The 24,395-nt window shown below is 42.7% G+C and overlaps 1 protein-coding gene across 4 annotated transcripts in view; it reads left to right on the top strand.

The window, feature by feature from the left end:
- Window positions 1-24,395, top strand: part of MEGF11 (multiple EGF like domains 11) — a 394,137-nt gene that overhangs the window by 290,426 nt on the left and 79,316 nt on the right. For all 4 annotated transcript variants that reach the window (XM_032766029.2, XM_032766028.2, XM_032766027.2 and 1 more), the window contains exon 11: window positions 3,057-3,231. In XM_032766029.2, coding sequence (XP_032621920.1) covers window positions 3,057-3,231 — 175 coding nt within the window. The remainder of the gene's footprint in view (window positions 1-3,056; window positions 3,232-24,395) is intronic.

Raw genomic sequence — 24,395 nt, 5'->3', positions numbered from 1 at the left:
ATAATGTGGACAGATGAGCTTGAAGGAGACATTTTTAAAATGGGGAGAGAGGAACTATGCACACCTATCTGATTGATAATGGAATTTCCTGTGCATTACTTTAAAACTTTTACCTTCCAGTGTCTAAAGTCTAAAACAGTGTCACTTTGACCTACCATATGTGGTGAATTAAATTTACTAAATTATATATATAGTTAAGTTTACGCATGGACTGGATTTTTATAGAATGGTGATCACAAAGAAGAAGAAACAGAAAAGGAGATTCCTAAATCTCTCTCTGTTTTCATGACAAGGGGCTTCATTTAGATTATTATGTAACTCTACTAACATTAGAACGCAGTGGTATAGTTCACAAGTACCAGAGTCTCAGTAATAATGTCTGAATACTTGTATGGTGCTATCAGTTATAAATCTCAAAGGGCATCATCATCCCATTTTACAGGTGGAAAAACTGAGATGCACAGCGAGGGTAAGTGACTTGATCAAGGTCTTGGCAGAATCAGGAAGAGAACTCGGGTTTTTCTGACTTCTGGCATAGAGCCAATCTAAGTCTATGAGTAAGGCTGTCTATCAGTACAACCTGGCTATCAAAGATTAATGTTATGTGTCAGTGCACTGTATCTCTATGGGGTATAAAAAAGATACCATAGAGCTCAGAGTTTTATTTAGAGGATTTTCCTGGTTCTCTGATAGCAGCATTCTTTAATGGAACACACATGACATACCTTTTGAAGAATCCTAAGGAATACGAGTGCCGGGCCTGAGGAAAAAAAACAATCTCATTTCTCTAGTATTCTTGGACTTTGGAAGAAAAGGCTGATAAGTGAATCTAGAGGCCACAAGCTTCTGTTGGGCATATGCAAGATCGTTGCCCTCTTCCAGTCTGGAAGTGGAATTGGCTCCCTGGTGGGGTGACAGTGCTTCCACATACCTGGGGGTGGATTCCATTCCCCCAACTATTTTGCTGCTCCCTGCACAATGCCAGTTTACTCTAGCTTTGTTGTGGGTGTTAGGATGAATTTTGCCCTTAATAAAAAGCCTGCATCCCATGCAAAAAATCTGTCCTATTTGATAAAAGAGCCTGTCTTCAAGCAGAAATGCTTACGGGATAGAGAATTTTCAATTGAATTGTCATAGACTGATTCAAACTGCTGTGATCATATATTATTTTTGAAAGATTTAATTTAGACAACAGATGCCGCACCAGTGAAACCCTATAATACGTGCAGTAGAAACAAAACCAAAGAAACAAAAAAAAATCCTTTCCAGAAATATTCCTTTAATGTTTGGCTTTCTACTCTCATTAGATAATGATGAATAGTTGCACAGGGAGAAAAAATGAGCTTTTATTATTTTTATCTAAATGTTAAGAGGTGCTGCGTGAGCAACCATCATTTCAGGGGATGCTTTGTCAGAAGAATTTCATGGCTGGTGGTTCATTAGGCTGATGAATTGTTTTAATTAGTCAGTAAAACACTATTTATGATGAAACATAGGACAGTCGCAAAATGTGGTGATTCTTAGTCACAACAGTATGTGACTAATCTCTTCTACCAATGAGCGCATAAAATAGGCTCACAAGCCAGGCTTTCTGAGGTTACCTTTAAAATGAACATACAGGATATTAATAGTATAGCTACGAAGAAACCCATTCAATCAAGCCATGCCAACAAGTAACTATAAACAGTAAATAGAGTTTGGATTGGTAGGAACTAGGGAAAAGATTCCTAGGATGATCTCTCTCTATAGATTTTATGTTCGAGACCTAGGAGAGGAAATCCCCGCTTGTCGCAAAGTTATTCCTCTTCTCTCTACCCTAAGGCCAGATGGTGCCATTACGGCACAACAGTCTTATGGTGCAGAGGCCCAGAAGGAGCGTAGTGCTTCCCTGAGTACCCCAGCACCCAGAAAAAGCTCATCCACTGGAGCATGTAACACCATCTGCATCCAGCTGGCTTCACTGGTCAGTGTAGAGGAGCGGCAAGGTGACGGCCATGCCCCCTTTGCATGGCGCATGGCCCAGTGGGAGCTAGAAGGGAGCAGTTTCTGCACAGAGAGGAGGAAGTATGGGGGGCACACAAGGGGGCGCCTACTGGCTGCTCCATGGTGTGTGTGTGTGGTGGGGAGGGGCGTGCAGGGACAAAGGGAAGAAGGATGCTTGTCCCCTACCCACCTTGGGACCTGTACAAGGACCAGGCACAATCTGGCCCTTATAGCTTTTTTTTTGTTTATACTTTGGCCCCTTTCTGCTGCCAGATGGTTGCCAAGGGGCCTTAGTGAAAATGGGATTCAAGCCCTTAATGGCTAGTAGAAATACTTGCTATTCAGCGTTCAGGTACCTTAGAGAGTTCTGTTGTGTCACACTCACAGAGGCCCTGGCTTGAGAATTTGTCACTGGACTCCCGTTGATTCCAGCTCTGTGCACAGCTTCAGGACCGCGGCTTTGCTGAACCCCATTTGATGTAGCTGAGGGTTCTGGGCATAGTCTTTTCTGCGAGAGAAGAGGTTTCCCCATCTACTTTCCGTGTGTCTAGTTTAGCTGCCCTTTCTGAAAGGTTCTGCACTGTCGTCACTCACCTCTCTGCCAAGAGGCTTGGAAGGATTCTGTTCAGAGCTCCTTTCCTCTCTGATCACGACGCTGCGATCTCCTCCTCCTTTAGTTTATTGTTACCTTCAGATTGTTCCAAGCCCCTGCCCATCCTAAACTGACCATATTGTGCCTAAATATTGCCTTTTATGTGAAGCCTCCATTGATGTCTATGCCAAAACTCACATTGATTTGAATGGGGGGAAAGAGCAAACGCCACGGTGTGTGAAATCCTCTGCTCTTTGCAGGTTTCTGAATGCCTGTGACAAGTTGGCGTCATGTCCCCTTCGGGAAGACATTTCCTGCCTTTTATAGCTGCCCTGAACAAATTTTAGCTTTTTTGTAATTTATAATCTAGCTCTGGCAGATATTTGACTTGGAATTTTCTACTTTAAGGTGTTGTTACTATTTACAAAGAGGATTGTTTATTCATCTATACCTCTCCATAATGCCTGTCTTTCTTCATTAGCTGCCATCCACTCTCTGGAGAATGTACCTGTAAAGCTGGCTCGGCTGGACTTTATTGCAACGACACCTGTCCTCTTGGATACTATGGCGAAGGCTGCCAGCTGATCTGCCTTTGCCAGAACGGTGCAGATTGTGGTAGTGTTACAGGAAAATGCACCTGTGCTCCAGGATATATGGTGAGAGAGAGACAAAAATAACTGGGTATTCAACATGGGGTGCCTGCAAAAAAATAAAAGAGGAATTTGATCTCATGGTCCTTAGTTCTAATGCTCCCCAACTGCTATCTCCAGAAATGGAGGAGTGCAGCAATGGTTTAAGCCTCCTTTGTCCCCTACTGGAGGTTCTATGTTGAGTCTGAGGATTGGAGTCCCAGTCTGCTTTTTAGCAGTTGTCTTAATGAAGTATATATTTTTAGATATGTGGGGTAGGATTTTCCAAAGTGCCTAAGGAAGGTAAGTGCCTAACTCCTGTGGGGAGTCAGTGGTTGTTGGGCACCTAACTTGCTTAGGCATTTTAAAAAATATAGCCCCTGGAGCCTAATTCTCTACTCATTAACACTGGAATAAATCAGGAGTCAATCCACTACTGTGAAACCAGGGTAAGAAAGAGGGAGAAATGAGGCCCACAGCATGCTAATAGCAACTGTAAAATAAAGATCCTCTTTCTTGCCAGGAATACCATTCAGATTTACATCATACAAATATTTTGGGATCCTTTACTTTTCCTATTAATAAAAATATTTTTGCAATATATATTGCTCCCAAACTGCATTACTGCAAAGATGAAGCCTAGTAAATTCCTATAACCTTGCTTCAAAATAATATTTAATCTCATAATGAAGAGGCTTCTTGCACAGACATTTAAGCAGCATGATTATTGAGGATAGCTCTATAGTCGCTGAAGCATATTTAGGCATTAGTATCATTGCTTTCTCATAATGTACTATAATCTCTGGCAATTAGTCCATGAGGGGATGTAAAGTCTTGAAATTGCTAATTTAATGCCTCTGAAGTGTATTTGTCATTCGTACGCATGCCAGATGAATCGAGTTACAATAGTTCTTTCAGATGCTAGAGAATATGGGCTTCAAGGAAGATTTGGCAGAATCTCAGCCACCTTTTCTCCCCACCTTGAACCCCTTCTTCCCCGCTGAGCTAGCTTTGTGGCGCATTCCATCTTCCAGGTATGGAGCAAATAATAATGCTCCACCATGGAGCAGCCTGCAGGTCGTGCTGTAGATGCAGGGCGGGGGCCGGAACCCTCTCAAGTCACAAAGCAGATCATCTCAGTGACAAGCTTGAGACCAGATTCAGCCCCAGGTATGCACGCACGGCTCTTGCCGGAGCAGTGGGGAGCTGTCAGAGCAGAATTTTGCCCTTGGACTCCACCAGCCCTGGGCGTGAATGGAGTGTTTCTGAATGTGGGTGTCTGGCACATGGCAGCACAGGCGACAGAGTGCTGCTGGTATGGAACTGGACAGAACTAATTAGTGGGGTTGGCATAAATGAATTGTTTCGTGCTTTTTTCCCCTAATGTGAAGCTTGGTTGCTGTAGCCCAGAGGGCAGCAATTATGACATGTAATTGCAAAGAATTAATGTGAGATAAAAATCAGACATTCTGCAAAAGTATTGGATCTAAACAGAAGCTTCCATAGCAGGATAAGGTAAAAGGTCTCATGTAAGATAGGAAGCTTTTTAATGTACAATAGCTGGAAAGGCAGATAGGTTGGACCCAGAACGTTTCAGTTTGTTGGATAGCTAGAAAGTGTAGTGACCAAGAAATGGCAGGGCCTTTTCCTGTCAAAGAACTCCCTCTACCCACTTCTCTTGCACAGATGGTCTGTTTTTTTTTTAACTCTGCCATGGCTCGTCTGTGTCAGGGCAGCTGGGCAGGTTTTCAAAATGAGTCATCTGCGAATGCAGCCAAAACTGGGAAATTTTGTTGGGACATGGAACAAGCCATTAAAAACACAAAGCATCTGGTCACCTTTGGTAAATGTATTTAAGTGGAAATACAGCCATCCCATAAGTTGAAATGCATGTGAGTAGTTTGCTAAATTTTTGGAAGTTAAACCGATTTTAAGTTTTAAAATAAAAACGTACCGTATCGCTGTGAAAATATTTATTAGGTGTGTCACGTCTAAAAATTAAAATGCCAAAGCAAAATATTGGCCAGCCAAAACATCTTGGATGGGGTTTCAGATCATTTTTTATCTTTATTTTCCTTGATGGACATTTTGGGTGAAAGTCTGCTGCCAGATCTCCACATACATGTCTCCAAAAAGTGATTAATGCTGGTGTTAAAGGTTCCTGTAGGGATGTTGCTTGTTTCTGCAAATGTACAGTAAGTAAAACTCTGTCCTGACTAGGGGATTAGATCACTTCAACAATATTGGTTTCTAAGCCAATATAGTTGAAGTGGTACAAAAACTGTGTGTAGACCTGCCCTAAGGGATGTCTGAAAAACCTAACTGATCTGTGCAATTTTCCCATATTCCTAATTGTGTTTAACTGAGTCCTGACCTTGCCAGGAATAACTCACTGAAGTTAATTGCTTCCCTCGCTTTCTGTGGATTTGCACTAGTGTAACAGAGTTCAGATTTACATTGGTGGATGTGAGAACAGAATCTAGCCCACTGCCAACAGAATCTTCAGATGAATATGTAACTCACATGTAAGGTGTGTGTCACATCCCTGTCTCATGGCTAGCATGGAAGATAACAGCCAATTACTTCTGATGGTGACAGACTTATTCTGTTAGCTCAAGAGGTAGAAGTCTGTGCTGTGGTGCTGAAGTCTATCGGTTCTAGCCCTGCAGATTATCTGTGGTTCCAAACATTAAATGTAGCCACCGAGGACATGCCTATACCCGTATCTTTACACATCTGCTAATGTATAGGGCAGATGGCAAATTTCAGCAAATAGGAACTTTGTCTGAGCTGAAGGCAGTCCACACACTGGCATGTTTTCTTTCCCTGTAACAGTTGCACTGCGTGTGACCATCAGCACTTGGGAAATGGAGACAATCAGAACACCATTGTTTCACCAGCATGAGGGAAGGGACGTTGTAACTGAGCTGGAGGAAGGGCTGCCACTGATGCTGAAGAAGAAGCAGGCAGACAGTTGTTTTGTGTATGTGATGAGATGGTTCAGATATGGCGGAAGGATACTGTGTGTATGTGGTGAGGTGGCCCAGATGGTGGTGCAGGATACCGTGTGTATATGGTGAGGTTGCCCAGAGGGTGGCGGCAGGATACCGTGTGTATGTGATGAGGTGGCCCAGTGGTGGCGGCAGGATACCGTGTGTATGTGGTGAGGTGGCCCAAACAGTGGCTTCTTTATAATACAAATGGAAGTGTTTTTGTCTATTTTGAAGTAATGGGGCATTGGGTAGGGGAAACAAATGATTAATACATTTCAGTTCTGATCTTGAACCCAGTGTACAAGCAGAAAGTGGGTTATGTGATGGGGGGTCCATGGGAGTTGAGAGGAACAGAATCTTCTTCTCACTGGCTGCAGAGCTGGCTCCACAGCTGCTCCAGCGACATCAGGGCTGTAGTAGGTCCTGCAGCTGCTGAGCCTCTCCTATGCAGGGGATCTGAGGGGCGCAGCTGTGCCATTAAGACGACTGTGGAGCACTGTAATGACAAGCAAGCCCACTGGGAAGTTAGTATGCAGCACTTTTAATAAACATGCATGACGACAGCCCCTGATTACTGAGCTGCTTAACCACAAATCATGGATTGGAAAAGCCCTCCCCTAAGCGTTCCTGTATATTGGGAATGCACACTAGTGACACAGAAGAATCTGATAAACACATACAAGGAGCCACTGTAAACTGGAGATTAAAGCAGAGGAAGCATCTCTAATGGTAGAAATTCCACCCACTCACCCCTGCCACAGAAAGTCACTCTGTATTCCTCGTGATAAATGACTTGAAAGTAATTGTGGAGGTGGCAGTAGGGTTTACACTGACTCGCTGTGTCCTCCCTTCCCCAGATTTTAGCATTTTGTCTGTTTTCTAAAAGTCTAAAGGCCAGATTCTGCCCTCATTTACACTGTTACAAGCCCACTCAAGGTGATGGTGCTACTGGGGTGTAAGTGAAGTCAGGATTTGCCCTGACCTTTCTTCTTTTGTTTTTGGTTCACTGAATTTTATTTCTGTAATTCAATAAACAAGGCAAAGAAGGCCAGAGGATATGAATTAAATATGACAGGAGACTACAGGAATCCTGACCTTCTGTCTTGCAAGGAAATCTTGAAACCAACCCTCAGCACATACCTATCAGCTTTCCAGTTACTCAAGTTATTATATATGCTGCTGAAATCAGGCTGAAAAGTTCACACTCTCCATTCTGCAACTAATTGCAGCTCTTTGAGAAACTATGGTTAACTAGCTACTGAGATCTTGCTTGGCTTTATGCATTTGTTTCTTTGTGGGTGTTTCGTTTTTCCTTTGAAAAACATATTTCCCTTCCGATTATTTTTTGCTATCTGATGTTGTAAGGAGATATGGCACTAGAACATTTCTCAGGCCAAGACACTTTCAGCAAACTTTAACACTTGTAGATGGAGTGTTTGGTCAGCTTTTACTTTGGTGGGTGCACAAAGTCTATATTTCATATCTGGGTGACAGAACTTATATTACTTTAAAGGTTTCATCTATTTATGCTGCAGTTTTGTGAAGACCTATCTATTTTTATTGAATCCTGCATGCTGGCAAGCAAAGCTAGCACTTCATTACCGAAATGAAAGAATTCATTCTGACACTTCTTTTTCTTGACTATATTGGTAATTCCCATACAGGTCCATCCCTGTATTATATGGTAAGGAAAGGGATGGAAACGATAAAAATAATGATCTCTTTATAAGAGATGACTTTTCTTTTGGAATATCCCTCCGAGTCCTTTAGGCTTGCCCAGTTATGACCCCGTATTATGCATCTATAGTCATTTGAATCTTTTGTTATGCCATCAAAACTGGATTTTAAAAACATTAATAAAGGGATGTCCTTAGTTTCTATCCTGATCTTTAAGCCCTTATGTGTATGTAACTCCCACTGAGCTCAATGCGGATTTTGTCTGCAGAAGGATTTCAAGTTTTGAGAACTTTGGGCCCAGGTGTGTCTGAGTTCTTAATTTTGTGTGTTAAGTGGTAGTTTCTGAATGCAATACTTGGTCCCATCACTGAGAAACAAATTCAGCCTTTGAGTTTACATCTACATTTCTGCACGTTTGGAGTAGAATCTGTCCTCTATAACACACCATAAATAACAGGGTAGACACTGTATAATATAATTAAATAGAAATCTACTACAATATACAGAACAATTCTAACAAATAATCTATCAGTTAACGCAAACAAAAATCTCTGGCCAGTTTTCAGCTCCTGTAAAAGAAACAAATAGGCCTGCGCAGCCCACACCAAAAAGAATAAAACCATCAACTACCTTTTTCCACATTCTTAATTGCAAAGGGGGACTGAAGTGGTCTGTTGAGTGTTCCCTCTGGACTCTGGCGCACACGACATCTGTCCCTGGATCCTTGAGGGGAATATACAAAAGAGAGGAAAACCATTTGTTCATTTGCAGCCCTTATTCACCCATTACTTTGGCATGAGGGCAAAGAGTCTTGGGACCACAATAGTGAAGATAGTAACCTCCTGGAAAGAATTGGGGGGAAGAGATGCATTGTGCCAGAATGTAACTTAAATTAGCAATGATGCATGGTGGAGAGGGTCAAATAAGAACATCCTTGGTATTTTTACCTTGACTGTGTAGATGCACGTACAGAAAGTGACTGTCTTTCTATGCTGAATGTTGGTTCGTGTCTTGTCACATCGCATTATGTGGTGTAACCATCTCAACCTACACCAAATCTCCCTCGTTCTTTTTCTGCATAACAGAACGACATCTGGTACCCACTCTTCAGTTCTGGCGCTTTAAAATTTCCTCTTCCTTAAAGGAAGGGAGTATCTTACAGAAACTTAGTGTTCTTCAGCTGAATTTACCAAGCAGGGTAAAAATCTCATGCAGATCAGGAGGAATTTCAAGGGCAAGTGCTTTCTCTAACATTCATGATTGATAAATATAAATGTATCAGAAGAATCATATTCTTCCCCATATTTGCTTTCATCTTTATTATAAATGTACCATCCTTCACCATTTCAGAAGTAATATTGGCAAATGAATGAGATTCTTCATGGTCTTATAAACCCTTGATTCAGTAGTAAAGGTATTTCATAAACTTCACAGAATTCTTGTCATGAAAAATGATCCTGGGGTTGAGATAGTGAATCTGTTTTGGGGTCTTTAATTCATTTAAATGATCAGTTTCTCTTTGAGGTAATTCTAAAAGTACTTCAGTGGAAGCTCATCTCAGAGCAACAGGGCACCTCATCAAAAGATTTAAAAAAAAAAAAAGAGAGGAAAAAATCTTCAATAGAGCCTCTTTCCTTTTATCCTTGATATACTGAGCATATCGGTTACCCCCCTTTGTGAACAACTCTTTTCATTTATAAGTATAAAATAAATTCAACTCTTTTATCATGGTGTTTTTGTTACCCATCACCAATATAAATTTTACTGGCTGGTGGGAGGGTGGGGGCGGGGAAGGTTTCGTGGCACAGCAATTGTCGAATCAACTGGAATATTACGGGCAACAAAAGTAGTTTGCCCAATCTTATTTCACAGATTACATAATGGCACAACCAAGTTACATTTTCTGCTTGCCCATTTGTATTCATAATCCATTGCTTCAGAATAAAGGTGAACAGCTAGTAGTAGTGGCAACTGCCGACAGAGGGGTTGCACTTATGGCTTTTTGCTCAAGTGCTAGATTGAAGGTGTGGCTGAATCAATTAATCAGTTGCAAGACAAAAAAAACACCCTGCATCAAGATCCCTAAAATAAAAAGGACTTTGTGTGGCCAGAGTCTGAGCTTGGAGCATGATAAGGAAGGAACTTGTCTTTATACCATCAGCCTTTGCATTCTTTCTCTTCCCTGGATGTTTTTTCAACATGCCATTTATTGCCCCTCCTTTTGTTTTCTTCCCTTATAGTCATATAACTGTCCCTAGGAGGATTAACTGTCTGAGGTGGAGTGAGGCCACAAAATGAGATGTTAAGTGTAACAAGAAGGGTTTCTTCAGCTATGTTAGCAACAAGAAGAAAATCAAGGAAAGTGTGGGCCCCTTACTGAATGAGGGAGGCAACCTAGTAACAGAGGATGTGGAAAAACCTAATGTACTCAATGCTTTTTTTGCCTCTGTCTTCACAAACAAGGTCAGCTTCCAGACTACTGCACTGGGCAGCACAGCAGGGGAGGAGGTGACCAGTCCTCTGTGGAGAAAGAAGCAATTCAGGACTATTTAGAAAAGCTGGACGATCACAAGTCCATGGGGCCAGATGCACTGCATCCAAGGGTGCTAAAGGAGTTAGCGGATATGATTGCAGATCCATTGTCCATTATCTTTGAAAACTCATGGCAATTGAGGACCCAAATGACTGGAAAAAGGCTTCTGTAGTGGCCATCTTTAAAAAAGGGAAGGAGGAGGATCCGGTGAACTACTGGCCAGTCAGCCTCACCTCAGTCCCTGGAAAAATCATGGAGCAAGTTCTCAAGGAATCGGTTCTGAAGCACTTAGAGGAGAGGAAAGTGGTCAGGCACAGTCAGCGTGGATTCACCAAAGGCAGGTCATTCCTGACTAATCTAATTGCCTTCTGTGATGAGATAACTGGCTCTGTGGATGAGGGTGTCATAAACAGATAGTTAAGGGTTAATGTCTCTTTTACCTGTAAAGAATTAAGAAGCTCAGTAAACCTGGCTGACACCTGACTAGAGGACCAATAAGAGGACAAGATACTTTCAAATCTTGGTGGAGGGAAGTCTTTGTTTGTGCTCTTTGTTTGTGTTTTCCGCCGTCTTGGGGACTAAGAGGGACGCAACGTCAATCCAGGCTCTCCAATCTTTCTGAATCAGGCCTCTCATGTTTCAAAACTGTAAGTAATAGCCAGGCAAGGCCGTGTTAGTCTTATTTTTGTTTTCTCAACTTCTAAATGTTCTTTTTTTTGCTGAGAGCATTTTACCTCTGCTTGCTGTAACTTTGAACTAAGGCTAGAGGGGGTCCTCTGGGCTATATGAAATCCTGATTACCCTGTAAAGTATTTTCCCATCTTGATTTTCAGAGATGAATTTTACTTTTCTTTCTTTAATTAAAAGCTTCTTTTTAAGATTGATTGATTTTCCTTGTTTTAAGAATCCAAGGGGATTGGATCTGTACTCACCATGGGGGGAAAAGGGGGGGGATTGGTGGGGGAAAAAAGGGGGAATGGTTAATTTCTCCTGTTTTAAGATGCCAAGAGGTTTCGATCTGTGTTTCACCAGGGAACTGGTGAAGTCCCTAAAGGCAACCCAGGGAGGGGAAAGGTTTTGAGGACAGGGAGTGCTCGCAGACCTGAAATTCTGGATGGTGGCAGTGTTCCAGATCTAAGTAGTAATTACGCTAGAAGTGTCCATGCAGGTCCACATTTTGTACCCTAAAGTTTCAGAGTGGGGAAGGAAACCTTGACAGAGGGGAAGCAGTGGACGTGTTATTCCTTGATTTTAGCAAAGCTTTTGATAAATGATTTGCCAACAGTAATTCTTGCCAGCAAGTTAAGAAGTATGGATTGGATGAATGTACTATAATGTGGATAGAAAGCTGGCTAGATCGATCGGGCTCAATGGGTAGTGATCAATGACTCCATATCTAGTTCGGCAGCCGGTATCAAAGCGGAGTACCCAAGGGTCGGTCCTGGGGCCAATTTTGGTTCATCTCATTATGAATCTGGAGGATGGATGGACTGGCACCCTGAGAAGTTTGCCGATTAACACTAAACTAGGAGCAAGTGGTAGATACGCTGGGAGGTAGAGTAGGATACAGAGGGGTCTAGACAAATTAGAGATTGAGCCAAAAAGAAATCTGATGAGGTTTACAAGGACAAGTGCAGAGTCTTGCATTAAGGACAGAAGAATCCATGCACAGCTAGCAGATAGGGACTGAAATGGCTAGGGCAGCAGTTCTGCAGAAAGGATCTAGGGGTTTACAGTGGATGAGAAGTTGGGATACTGATGCGACAGTGTGCGCCTTGTGGCCAATGAAGGCTAACGGCATTTTGGGCCTATATAAGTAGGGACATTGTCAGCGATAGAGGGATGTGATCATTCTCCTTATTCAGCATTGTGAGGACCTCATTTAGACATACTGTGTCCAGTTTTGGGTCCACACTACAAAGAAGGATGTGGAAAAATTGAGAAGAGTCTAGGCAGAGGGCAACAAAATGATTAGGGGGCTGGAGCATGTGATTTATGAGGAGAGGCTAAGGAAACTGGGATTGTTAGTCTGCAGAAGAGAAGAATGAGGGGGGATTTGATAGCTGCTTCAGCTACCTGAAAGAGGGTTCCAAAGAGGATGGGTCTAGACGTCTCAGTTGGTAGCAGAGGAACAGAACAAAGAATAATGGTCTCAACTTGCAGTGGGGGAGGTTTTAGGTGGGATATTAAGGAAAACTTTTAAACTAGGAGGGTGGTGAAAGCACTGGAATGGGTTATCAGGAGGTGTGGAATTTCTTTATCTCCTCCTTGGAGTTTTTTAAGGTCAGGCTTGACAAAACCCTGGCTGGGATGATTTAGTTGGGGATTGGTCCTGCTTTGAGCAGGGGGTTGGAATACATGACCTCCTGAGGTCCTGTTCAACCCTGATATTCTATGGTTCTTTGAACCTAAACCATAGAGGAGGCAGGCAACCGCATCTTGTACCAGCCTGACCCTCATCCAGAATGTGGAAGATGAAGTTTTCTGGTGAGATAGAGGTGAAAGGAAGTGTTTTTAGTCATTGATACTTCCAAGTCATACAGAAAGTTTCTCTGTCAGTTGGACTGCATGCCTGAAGGCCTCCGTTCATTGGTGTCCAAGAGAGCCCTCTGTGACATGATCCATATTTTACCACACCCTTCCACCCTAATAAGTTCCAGCATCTCTACAAGGGTCCACTTTGTTGGTTTTTACCATTCCCCATCCAGGACCAGCAGTTAGAGGGCCACCATTCCATCACAAGTTGCTTTTGAAAAGCAGACATCTTGAAACTATTTCTAGGAACTGTCTTTGTTCATGTCCAAGTGGAGTGGCCACTCTCGTTTGGTTACTGGCAAGGATGCCTAATGTGGCAAAGGGTTTAAGAAGGCTTTGGCTTTCTTGTGTAAAAATGGACTCAGCCAGGTGAATGACTTGTAATCCCTGGGAGTCCCCCACTGAATGCTCAGAGACCAACAGAAGGTCCTCATTGGGTCCCACCTTGTTACCCCTGCAAAATTATCATCTCTGAATTGGCTAACCTATCTGCTTGCACGCACAAGAGATCTGTATGTCCAAAATGGCTGTCTTTGCCATTTTTGTGGGCATAGGGGACTGGCTGGTCCAGGAGATAAGCCTTTCATCCTTTGGCTACTGGTGCAAATCTGGGCTAAATCAGTACAGATTGACAATTATCTTCTGTTGGCTGTTCAGTGGCCTGTATGAAATGAATTTGGTCTCAGTCCAACTCCCAGTGGGCATGTCTCCACATCACGAATCTCATCTCTATTGGCCCTGATTGGCAAACTTGCTGCTAGACTGAACCACCCTTTCACCCTCAAGGTCAAGGTCAATGATGCGGCTGTGTAACCAAGCTTATGATACCAATCCGGGGCTGTAGTGTTTCTGTGGATAAATAGAGAACTCTATCCCTTAGAACTGTCAATCCGGCGCCTTTCACAAGCATTACATTCATCTCAAACTGTGTTCCAATTTTGTTACATTGTAGACACCTTTTTGAAAACTTGGTCCCCTGTGGGATGGCACTGCCAAAGCAGCAGCCTATAGAATTGGGAAAAAAGATGGTTTAGCTAGAAGCTGGGCAGGCACAGTTTAATCAGGGCCGATTCCAAGAGAGGAAAGTTTTTTTCTCAGCTCCAGAATGTAAAACAGTAAGACATCCTGCAACCTGATCCCAAAATAGAGTCGTCATTGGGAGACCACCTATCCATTTCCAGGCTTTCAGATTCAGCTGCTTCTCAGCTGCCTTTTATACCAACAGACCCGGTGCTTGCTGCCTATTAAACTTGTCCTCCTTCTCCCCCTGGAGCTTCTGCTGACCAATTAGACCTTTTTGCCAGATCACTGGCAGCTACACTGTCTGGGAATCTTTGTGTCCATAAATCTGACAATGTTCACATCAGCCTCTGGCTGTAGGGGACATAATGAAGGGTCCCCTTACACCCACAGGCATTTGTTGTGTGCTTTTTAAGAGATGAACTATTGTGCTGGAATATTTAGCAAGGTCAGGGGATGCAGTTCAGAGTGGTTCTGCATGGTTTGCAGAGATTATGACTCTTGCTTTGAAATCCTTGCAGGTTTTTTTTTTTTCCTCAAATCTCCCTTACGAACTTCCTTGTTTTGTTTTGTTTTGTTTTGTTTTTTCTCTCTTCAGTGGAGGAGCCTTTGAATCTGTATTGGGATATCCAAATTCTGCTCTGTTACTCCAGGTTTACTTTAGCATCAATTACTGGCTTCCATGGCATTGCCCCAGATTTATAGGAGAACAGAATTGCCTTCCTCTATTAATGAGCCCTGTCTGTTGTCCCCCTTTTTAATACTTGTTCAGTTACATGCAGCATTTATAATCTAATAACAGCAGTAGTCAAATCCCACTTCTCCTCCTCTTTCTTCTTTTGTTTGCTTTTTCCTGTAAGCTGTGCTGCTGTTCTATTTACCTTAATACTCCAGAATTTTGTAAGTGGGTCCCAAGGAGCTAGTTTCATGTAGGAACTCAGAATGCTTCTCTTTCCTACCAGTTGACATATTGCTTCTGTTTCACCTTTAATTGGTCATGTGGCTATGTCAAATTGTATTTCCATTTCTGTAGCCTCATCCAGTACCAGAGGGGCTCAATACCTAACTGCAGACTGAGTTATTTTATATGAATTTTGCAGGGAAATATATTGTTTCGTTTTCAACTTTCTGAACTTAAGTATCTTCATTGGTGCTATTTGTGTAGCTGTGGACAGGTCTTTGCATAGCTGCTAGTTGAATCTCTTTGTAGTTCAGATTCCAGATTGAAAACTTAAGGGTTGTTAAACCACTACAATAGAATGTAAATCATTGGTTAGTTTTTCATTTTATTTTCTATTTAACTGTGGTCTCTGAGGGCTCGATTTTATCCTTTTTAGAAAAGTGCATGTAAGTCCCAAATCCCAGCATAATTTTGCATGTCGTGAGGGCAATAGAACTTCTACCAGATACTAGTCTCTGTTTTTTCAGGATGTGCGTGCGTGCATAGACATGTCTTGTTTGTCTGTCAATGGGTTCTTTGCTTTGGCTAAACGTGGCTTAGTGTTGAAGCCATATTTACTGTATGTGTATGTATACATGTTTGTATTAACACGCGCACATTCTTAACCACGGAGGTATTGCCATGATTTTATAGTGTGTGTCTTCAGTATTCCGACAATTCAATGTAGAGCTGAAACCCCCCTGGTCGTTTTTTTTTTTTAATGAACATGCACAGATCAGATAGTAGCAGTGACCAGAATTATGTTAAGTAGACGATGCAATATATGCATATTAAATTGTCCAGTTCATACTGGTAGAACCATAAATACATAGCAATGAAAAATATGATGGACCAAATTCATCCCTGGTGCAAGCCCATTGCAGTAAGTAGACTCGCCCAGGAAAGGGTTTGGCCCAGTATATTGTGACATTTTGTACTACAGAGGTGCTGTACTTAGTGTGGGATGATTGAAGACAAAGTCATGTTACATACTGGCTGTTCAAAAGGTGACTTACCTGAACCTAAAGCCAGCACCCCCTCTGCTGTTCAGTTCTTGCCATAAAAAGCACCTTCTCACCTACACAGCATCACTGGAGTTTTTGAAGAACAGGGTAGGCAAACACACGTCAGGGATGGTCTGGGTTTACTTGGTCCTGACTCAGCACAGGGGGCTGGACTACATGACCTGTAGTGACTGGGGCCTGGGCAGTCATGTCTAATGGGTTAGTCAGGTGCCACACCAAAGGTCGGAGCTGGAGTCAGCCTCAAGGGTGGGACGTAGGAACTGGGACTTGGAGTGAGGCAGGAAAGCAGGGAGCACGAACAGATGGGGGTAGGATAAGGAGGACAGGAACAAGCAGAAAGTCAGGGCTCTGGAGTCAGGTAAGCAGGCAGAGTCCATGGCAGCAACCAGTCAGGGATTCCTCTAGTTTCTCAGACAACTTGGTTTGCCTCTTTCTGGTTTAAATAGAGCTCCCCAGCCAATTAGTGATGCTGGAAGTTTCCCCCGGGCAGGAACCTTGTGAGCTAGTGCTTTGTTGGCTATTGTCTCCAGTTATTCAGGTGAATTGCTGGGTGGCAGCCATGGTCTGAGCTCTGCCCAGGGATCCATGGGCCCAGGTGTAAGGCCTACAGTGGCTTCTGGCCCTACACTTCAATGTTTCTCTGAGAAGTAATTTGCTTTCCATTGAATTCTCTCATCCACGGTGTCCTGAAATGGTTAACAAAGACGGGGAATGCTGCCAGTTCTCTAGTAGACCTGTAACAGAGAAAAAGGCTACATCTGTGAAATGATGGACTCCAGTCATTGACTTCTGGACCTCCAGGGAGTGTTGCAAAAATCACAGGATGCTCTCGAGTGCTAGATCATAGGTTTAGCTCTCTGGTTATGCTGACCTCCCTACTGCAGAGCTGTGCAGCCTTCTCAGTTGGGGGCCAAATGTACTAGTTCCAAAAAGGCAAGAGACCGCAATCAGTACTTGGAGGCAGATCCTTGTCCCATGCCCCTTCCTTTGGGCCACTTTGCCAGTGCATAATGAGCAGAAACTACTCCTAATTCCAGCCGGGGATCTCCCCCACATGGAGGCATACACAGCAGATGCAGAGGCAGGATAGCCAGCTCCTACATCTTCCTCCTTGTCCAGGGAGCAGAGTGGGACGGGACCGGAGTGCAGTGTGCTCTGGCTGTCTTCAGCTGGTGGTATGGTTTCTTAAAGTTAGAGCCAGGGCTGGGTCGGAGAATCAGGGAGCCAGAGCTGGTTGTTGGTTCTTATTTTCCCCTCTCTGTTCCTTCCCCTGGGCTGCCCGGGGCAGTGATGTGAGGAAGGGAAGCCATCCTTTACTAGTCACTCCCTGAGCTCAGTCAGAGCTAGGTGAGCTTCTGTTGTGCTCTCCTTGGGGCTCCCAGAGCCTGGCAGGAAAGCAGCTCATGGAGCAGTCCCAGGTACTCTCTCTGTCCTCCCTTGCAATGCACCTGGTGTAAATTAGGTTAGCTTCATTGAAGTCAACAGAGCAATGCTGATTTAGACCAGCTGTGGATCTGACCCATTATCTTTGTTAAATTCTGTATGTATTTTGTTTAATGTGCATGTCTAGATGATTTGGATCATAGGAATAAAACTCCTGCTGGAATCACACCCATTGTTTCAATGTGCAGAATAAATTATTTGCATCGAAAATTTGTTTTAACTGATAATATGAAGGGGGAAAATCACACAAGGCTAGATTCTGATGCCTTTTAATCACGCTGAGCATTACTTCATTCCACGAGCAATTCCATTAAGCCAGAACATTTCCCACCTTTGATGCGTGAGGTGTGTTAGTGCTAAGCGCTGGACAGAGTGTGGCCAGAATAGTCTGTGCTATTCTGTGAAACTGGCACATCCCTAGGGAACTGCTAATGTAGCCGAGAGCAGTCCTTAGGCTGCTCTAATTGACACTGGGAAATAAAGTGACCCCAGTGGGGGAGTGGAAAGGTAGCTTAGACCACAGTCTGGCCGAATTCACGGTTCTGGCCCATTTTCTTCAGTGGGACTGCTTGTGGAGTAAAGTACTGCTCACCATGAGTAAAGTGGAAAAATAGGCCCATAGAAAAGACATTTGGGCTCCAGTTCACAAAAATTCACTAGATACAACTGTCATCTAGACCAGTGCTTCTCAAAGCCGGTCTGCCACTTGTTCAGGGAAAGCCCCTGGAAATCCAGGTCAGTTTGTTTACCTGCCGCGTCCGCAGTTCCAACTGATCGCAGCTCCCACTGGCCGCGGTTTGTCGTCCCAGGCCAATGGGGGCTGCAGGAAGCGGCGCAGGCCGAGGGATGTGCTAGCCGCCCTTCCCACATTGGAAAAAAAACACCAAAGAATGGTTAGTTTTGTTGTCAATTTCCCTGCTCAATTCTGTCTGCTTTGTTTATACACAGCAGGGTCTTTGGTTATTACGCCATTAGAAATGTAGCCAGTACTTCCTTGTTCTGATCTTTGGGATTGATGCACCTGTATCTCAGATCTCACAATATAGCTACCAACAGGACTCAAAGTATGTTTTATTTTGCTGACTAACCGTTTCCAGGAAGTCAAGCTTTCTGTTTTGTTTCTGTTTCACTAAAACCCTTTTAGAATAAACTAAATTTCAGCATTATTACCAGGAAGGCAGATTTTTGAACTCTGCATTTACTATGATATTTACTGTATACATTAATATATTAGGACAAAGTCAGAGGTGAAGTAAATGCCAGTGTCAGTTACATCCATTGGTAAATCAGTGTAAGTGGATGTAATTTAAACAGCAAGGCATAAAGGGGTCCGATTTTAGAAGAAAAAGCAACACATCACACCCACATCCAAATGCATCACCACCACCTGTGGCAGTAATTGGTATTGTTGTGTTTAGTCTCACTGGAAAGCCCGAGGATTGATTGGGTGTGGAGAAACTGAACTAACCCCTCACTTCTAGAATTGATGTTTCCAGAAGAGAGATGATGCCCTCAGAGGAATAGAATGGGGAAGCCTTCACTGATGCCGTATTGAAACTGCTTTATGACTAAATAGAGGACTTCGGTCTCCAGGACCATCAAGCCCTGTAACTTTCAGGAGCACTAAATTCCCTCTTCAAACAAGCATCACCCTCCCTCTCCCATCCCCTCTCCATCTCAGAAAACCAAAGAGTGAAATAATGAAGTGAAACTGTCACTGGAATAGGTTTTCCAGTGGCTACTGCAATATGTATGTGTATTTTAATATCTGGCACAGCTACATCAAATGACATAACAAACTGAGTAAAGGAAAATGTGTCCTTTCTCAGGAACAGTGATTATCTGCACATTTAAACCCTGGATTATACTAGTAACAAGAACCTTATGGCTGTTGCACTAAGCTTTTTTCTGCATTTTATCGTTAGTACTAATAACAACATCTGCAGGGAGTAATTAGTATCGCCCAGAGGGGAAAGGAATTCTGCCGGAGGACATCATTATGTCTGGAAAACTTAAGATGTTGTATTGTAAGGTCATGAATAAATTGCTGGAGTCTGAGGTGGAGGAGGAAACAGATAAAAAGTTCAAAGTTTCATATTTCTGTCAATGTACCTAAGAAGAGCACATTAAAATTTCCATTGGAATATCATTAGGGAAATTAGTCAGTTCTGCCAGTTCACTTTGCTGGATACCATATGTTTACCTTGGGGGAATGTTTGGAGAGAACCACTTTGGGTTGATTGTAAATGTCACAATTAAATAAGTAAATATTACAGAGCTGTTTCTGTGATCTGCACCAGTGCACAGATCCTGTATATCAGCATGTTGGTGTGCCCTATTATGTATATGTGCACATATAAATATGTACTTTGATAGAGTAAATCCATAGCAATCAGCTTATCTGGACACACAGATACCAGCCACAAACAGCATCCATATTTTGTCTTCCTGATCTGTTTATCTCTACATACCTAATGCACTGTACATGCCCTTCTGCATCCATGCCATCTATTTTGTGCATGCATTGTAAACTCTGAGGCCTGTGCATGGACATCCCCTGTAGTGGTTGATAGGAGTTGCATATATAACTCCTATGGTGCAAAAAAATATTCTGCAAATCTTTCCGTTTTCAGAATATCAAGTTAGCCATATAGTGAGTACAGTTTATTATTGGCCCAGTAAATCTCCTCAATTCCTATTGATTCTGCTAGGAGGTAAGGGTGCTGCATGGCCCTTAACAACACTTACACAAAACTGTCGCCTAGGTTTTTAAAATGTGAACTTAAGGCCGTGTTCAATAACCACTCTGTTAGCCTTCTGCATTGCAGAAGCCGTGGAAAATTGATTTTCTGTTTTTCCATTGACTTCAGTGGATCTAGATTTGGTCCCATGGTGTAAACTTTTCCGCTGGATTTTATCCACTTTTCAAAGTTTTAATTTCTCATCTCTTAAATGTTCAAAATACAAAAGCCACCAATTATGGCCACGACTTTGTGCTTGGCACAGTTGCTCATTTTTAGAATCACAGCTGGCATCAGAGTACTGGATACCAATTTCCAATATTTTTTCCCCCGGAAGGCTGCTTTTTAGGCATTTACGGGCATTAAAGTTAGTGAGAGTCTTTCTGTGGACTTCGATGAGCTTTGTAACAGGCCCTTAAAATGTGAGAGACATTGTTTAAAGTATAGCAAGAGCATGCCTTTAACAGAAACAAATAAGTTTACCCATGCTGTTAAGGCAATCATGAATAGGAAAAGTGCTTATTTCTTTAAGGAACCACAATTTGTTCACACAATAGCCCTTAAAGCCTTAGTGTGTTTATAAGCTCTGCTTCCCATTTTACAATAACTGTTTTGGGGAAAGGAAATCTCCACCTTACTTGTGAACAGAAACAAGACATGTTATCGACTGCCATCTGGGAAGATGGATGCTCTGACTCTCATGAGTCTATTAATATTTGATGCTGATGGATGGGAACTGGCAGCTTGCATTATTGTTGGGATTTGGTTCCTTGGACCTAGCCTATCAGTACTTAGGGGCGAATTAACAATAATGAGCATTGCATGCCCAAATCTCTGCCAAGGAATGTAAAAGCCTCTCATTTAGTTTTAGCAACAATTGGCTAATATTTACAGTATTATTGTTACTATTAATCAACTATTCATTCTGATTACAAGTCAACGCTTTGGCGTCACCGGTGCCAGACATCCCATGTGTGTATGCTTGGTGTACTGTAATGTTCCCATCATGTTCAGAATTAGAGCAGATAAAGGGCCTGCTCTTTTTAGTTGCTGAGCATGCTGAGAAGTGCTGAGTAGCCTCAGCTCCTGTTGAATTGAGGTACTCAGTATCTCACAGGATTGGGCCTGAAGAAGATGTTGTGGGAAGTGAGAGGACATGAATCAGGCAGACACTGCTTTACAAGGGGAGATGGAGTTGAGTGCCACAGTTTCCTGAATTAGGGCTGATCCAATTCCCGTTAAAGCCAGTCAAAGTCTTTCCATTGACGTAAGTGAGAGTCGGATTTGACCCTTAAAGCCATAAAGTTTCATTCAGATGGGTACAGGACATACATTTTGATGAATTGAGCCTTCAACTTGAAATACTGGAGCAACAAAATTAAGCACTTCTGAACATTTGTGTCCATATGGATCACTCTGGTATAGAAGAGAGAAGTTAAATATCAGGTTATTTATAGCTAGATTTTTTTAATAGAGCTGTAATGTTTTCAGGGGTATACATTTGATTGAATTAGCTTTTCCTTCCCATCTCACATTCCAGATTCAGGCTTTTCACTACTCTCGTTAACCTTCTGAACTTCACAGAAAAAAAGAATAATCAACATAAGGTGCACAGCTGTTGATTAATTTTACTAAATAGGATAGAAATATAAAGTGCCATATTGCAAGAGGGAAAATCCAGTAAACAACATTTGATACCAGTTTAATAGAACATATAACTCATTAACAACTGGATAGAAATGTACTGCAATATTATTCAGTGAGGCAAATGGCAAGAGGTGCATGGAATTTACATATCTTTTAACAGTACCTTAATGTATTTCATTCACAGGTCATTCTCCCAAATCAAGTTCAAAATGTTAATAACTGGTTCTGCATTTATAATTAATAATATCTTAGTGCCAGTGCTACAGTTCAAGTGCATTTTCCTATTATATAATTAAGAAGTTAAGTGTATGTGGCAGTTGTCACTCAAAGGGTGTTCTGGAGATCTGGCTAGTTGTAACCAGGGAGAGAGATCTCATTAAACCAGCTAGGTAGGGGAGACAAAGTGGTCTGTTTTGCTTTTTAAATTCAAGGTTGTTCACACAATTAATATAACTGCGAAGGGACAAAGTGGCTAATTGCGGTTAAGCCACAAAGTACAGTATTCTTAAAATGTGCTCCCCAAAACCCAAAGACATTGAGAGTAAAGGCTGAATTGTCATGATGGTACTGGGCATTTGTATAACACCTTTCTTCTGAGGAGGGCAAAGTGCTGTATAAACATTGATGCCGCTCATCCCTGTGACTAAAGTGGGGAATATTATTGGAGCCCGACCTACCGCTGGTGCAGATAGTGATAACTCTGCAGAGAATTTGCACCACCGGAGGATCTGCCCCTTGGTATCCATAGTACAGCTGGCAGAGTGGGGATGTTGCATCTCCATACCCATAGTCACCAAGTTAGCCACAGACCCAGAAGTCCAGACACTCCATCTCTAGGCCACACCTTCGTCTTACTTACTCGTGCATTTTAGATCCATGCCCTATATTGCCACAGTGGAGTTACTGAACACTAGACTTTACAAATAGCTCTGCTTTTCTTTCCTTTTACAAGAAAATCGCTTTTACTTCTAGATCACCGGTTCTAATCCAGCACAGGTTGTAGTCATCAGAAATTAGTAGTGACCACTGGCTGTTCCATGTCCTGTGTGAAATAAGTTGGAAATCTCATTCAGGTTTCCACATCACAACAAACGGATCTATAAGTGGCACTAATTGGCCACCTTGTTGTCGCTCTCAGCAGAAGGGCGAGGGACTGACCGGGCATAGAGACTGAATGCCTCTCTAACATCCAGATCAACTCCTGGTTCCCCTGCATCAGTCTGGAGGCACACATGACAGTGTGGGTGAAGAGTGCACTTCAGACACCCTGGCTGTCAAACCAACTCCTTTGTGCAGCCAAACATTTTTAGGGGGCTTGTCTCTCTTTCTTTCCACTAAGATCTCCACTAAAGCCATCACCTTTTACAAACACTGCATTCGCTATAAAATTAGACTAGAGGATTTGCCTCTGGACAGAGCATATTTGTATGGTCTAGCTACCATCCCCCTAAAACAAAGGTTTGCTGTACAGCAAAAAGGCTGAAAGTCTTTTACTTACAGTCTCTTACCGTACAATAGAAAGCTGGAAATTCTCTTAACCGTCTGTGGATTTGTAGTACTATAAAATCTGACCTTATTTCCTTTTGACGTCTTGTTTGCTGCTTAGTGCTGTAATACGTAGTTTCCCCCAGCTAGGTGGTACTTTTTTAGAGCCTAAGCAAATTGACATTGTGTACATTTGTATCTGCTGATAAATGCATAGTCACATCAAAAGAGTGATGGTTCTTCTCCTGGGCATATACTCATGATATCTGCACCTTTAATCTTCAGCTAAGATGTGGGTGTCAGAGCAGTGCGTGGTGGCTTTCTGTGACATAGAACGGCATATTCTAATTGAATTCACTGACGAAGAGCTTCAGTCTAAGAGCTCATTGTGACTTACACAACACTGCTGCACAAGGGAGTAGAAGAGGGGGTATGCTTTCCCTGTACACTTCTGCGGGCTCCTCAGGTCTTGGGTCTGGGCATACTTGGTGACCAGTACAACTGAGACAGCTCAGGGAACACTGTAATTTGCTGCTGATGCAAACCCCGAGGGAGTACAAAGTTGATGGGCGATGCCTTCCTACTCCTAAATGTCCAACACCACCCCTCTTTCGGATGCGTATCTTTGCTTCTAATCATGTTGTTACCCACTCCCCAGAGCTAGGCAGAAACAGGGGCCGGGCTGTAACCCAGAGAGGTGTCTGAGTCACAATGCATCCATAGCTGCTTCTCCGGCAATTCAGGTTACACATCACTCCTTGTTGAAGGCTCTGTCGAAAGTCACAGTCCAGCCCTAAACAAATGCATACGCCAGCTAGGTTAGTGTATCAATATGAAGGTCTAATGCACTTCACTACTTAATTTTTCATGCCCATGATCGGTGGTCGATGCATACACATGAGCTCTGTTAGGCTTTGGTTACTGAAAAATCCTCTTTGGAGCATTTGTGTAGGCTCAGATGCGACCGAGCTCTGCAGAGCTGCAGACTCTGTGTGTTTTGTGATTAGTGTTTTGTAAGCAATGTTTTGGTTAATACTCAAACATCTGTTCTAGGTGGTTTGTTTTTGGAACTTTCATACCTCCTGTTGAATGGCTGCCAGAAACTTGTTCCTTTCCTCCAAGTCAATCAAACCACTAATTGCATCATAATCA

Source organism: Chelonoidis abingdonii, chromosome 9 (assembly GCF_003597395.2).
Source record: "Chelonoidis abingdonii isolate Lonesome George chromosome 9, CheloAbing_2.0, whole genome shotgun sequence".
NCBI lineage: Eukaryota > Metazoa > Chordata > Testudines > Testudinidae > Chelonoidis > Chelonoidis abingdonii.
This window is presented reverse-complemented; position numbering and strand designations above follow the sequence as displayed.